Below are 1725 nucleotides of genomic sequence, written 5' to 3'. Positions count from 1 at the left end.
ACCGCACACCGGCCACCCGGGCGCCGGCACATGCTGCCGGCTCCTCCTTGCGCGCCTGTGCTATTATGTTGGCATATGTTACATCGTGTGTCTACCCCCGCTATATATGAGAGGCCTAGGATACAAGTGTCCTACTAGGACATGACTCCACATCCTATGTAAACACGATACAACTACAAGTCCAACTGTAACCTACCTTGTACACAATATTCGACACAACTCTAACATGTTCCCTTCTAGTAGCAGCTAACTTGCCAATCCATCCATCAGTGGCAAACGTGCAGTAGTGCACATGGCCGTTTCCTCTTGTTTCCCGTTGGCTGCTCGCTGCAGCCTCCTGCTCACGGCAGCGCTGGTCCTAGCGCTGAGCCATGGAGCCAATGGTCATGTCGGTGCCGGTGCTAGGTTGAGCTCGTCCTTTTACGATGACTCGTGCCCCAGTGCACATGACATTGTCCGGCGCGTCATCCAGAATGCCCGTGTCGCCGACGCACGCATCCCAGCCAGCCTCATCCGCCTCCACTTCCACGACTGCTTTGTTCAGGGCTGTGATGGCTCACTTTTGCTGGACAACGACCTCCCGGCGATCATGACCGAGAAGGAGGTCCCTGCCAACAACAGGTCAGCGCGCGGGTTTGATGTGGTTGACGACATCAAGCATGCACTGGAGAATGCGTGCCCCGGCATCGTGTCTTGTGCCGACATTCTCGCCCTCGCCTCCGAGATCTCAGTCGAGCTAGCTGGAGGGCCTCGCTGGAGTGTGCCGTTGGGCCGCCGTGATGGCACGACCACCAATGTTGAGAGCGCCAACAATCTCCCAAGCCCCTTCGACTCTCTGCAGATGCTCCAGGAGAAGTTCAGAAACTTGGGCCTCGACGACACTGACCTTGTCGCCCTCCAAGGAGCGCACACCTTTGGGCGGGCACAATGCCAATTCACACAGCAGAACTGCAGTGCCGGGCAGGACGGGGAGACGCTGGTGAACCTCGACACAGTTACCCCTGATGTCTTCGACAACAAGTACTATGGCAACCTCTTGCACGGCCGCGCCCCTCTCCCTTCAGACCAGGTAATGTTGTCCGACCCTGTCGCCGCCACGACCACCGCGCCGATCGTTCACAGGTTCTCCGGTAACCAGAAGGACTTCTTCAAGAATTTCGCAGCCTCGATGGTCAAAATGGGGAACATAAGCCCGATGACTGGAAGGGCTGGGGAGATTAGGAACATCTGTCGGAGGGTGAACAAAAAACCCTATTGATGAATGAGATTGATGTTATGAGTTGTGAACTCATTGTCCTTTTGTAAAATATTCTTTTAATTCATTCTAACTGTAAAGGATTCTTTTTATTCTCTTTGGAAACAAATGTAAATGTTCTTTTTTTTCTTCACTACACGTGATTGTCGCAAACCCATTCTTTTCATACCAGATGACTTGTTTTCAATAAACATATCTTCAAATCACTTTACCACCATTCAATCAAATCTTGTGTAATATCACTGCTACAAAATGACCTGTCAAGGAACTGCATATCTTTCCTTTTTTGGAAGTTTTCGCGCCATTGCCTTTGTCAAAACGTGCATAGTTTAATATCTATTTGGAATAACCTATTAACAAAGTGACAGAAAGGAAGCAAGTATTTGTGCCTCTGATTTCAGGACATGAATAAGCATGTACACATTCAACATGAATAAGCATGTACACATTTGTGCCTCTGGTTAGAGTGA

At 50.4% G+C, this 1725-nt stretch overlaps 1 protein-coding gene across 1 annotated transcript; it reads left to right on the top strand.

Moving 5' to 3' along the window:
• The first annotated feature begins 292 nt into the window (after positions 1 to 292).
• Positions 293 to 1258, top strand: LOC123066129 (peroxidase 2-like). The gene has a single exon (XM_044489273.1). It carries the CDS (start codon positions 293 to 295, stop codon positions 1256 to 1258), a length of 966 nt encoding a protein of 321 aa, XP_044345208.1.
• Positions 1259 to 1725: the final 467 nt, after the last annotated feature.

This window comes from Triticum aestivum, chromosome 3B (genome assembly GCF_018294505.1).
Source record: "Triticum aestivum cultivar Chinese Spring chromosome 3B, IWGSC CS RefSeq v2.1, whole genome shotgun sequence".
Lineage (NCBI taxonomy): Eukaryota > Viridiplantae > Streptophyta > Magnoliopsida > Poales > Poaceae > Triticum > Triticum aestivum.
Note: the sequence above shows the minus strand (reverse complement) of the source record. Positions and strands in the feature narration are given on the sequence as shown.

Excerpts from the sequence above, each read along its gene's own strand:
- LOC123066129 (XM_044489273.1), top strand. The coding sequence starts at position 293 with ATGGCCGTTTCCTCTTGTTTCCCGTTGGCTGCTCGCTGCAGCCTCCTG.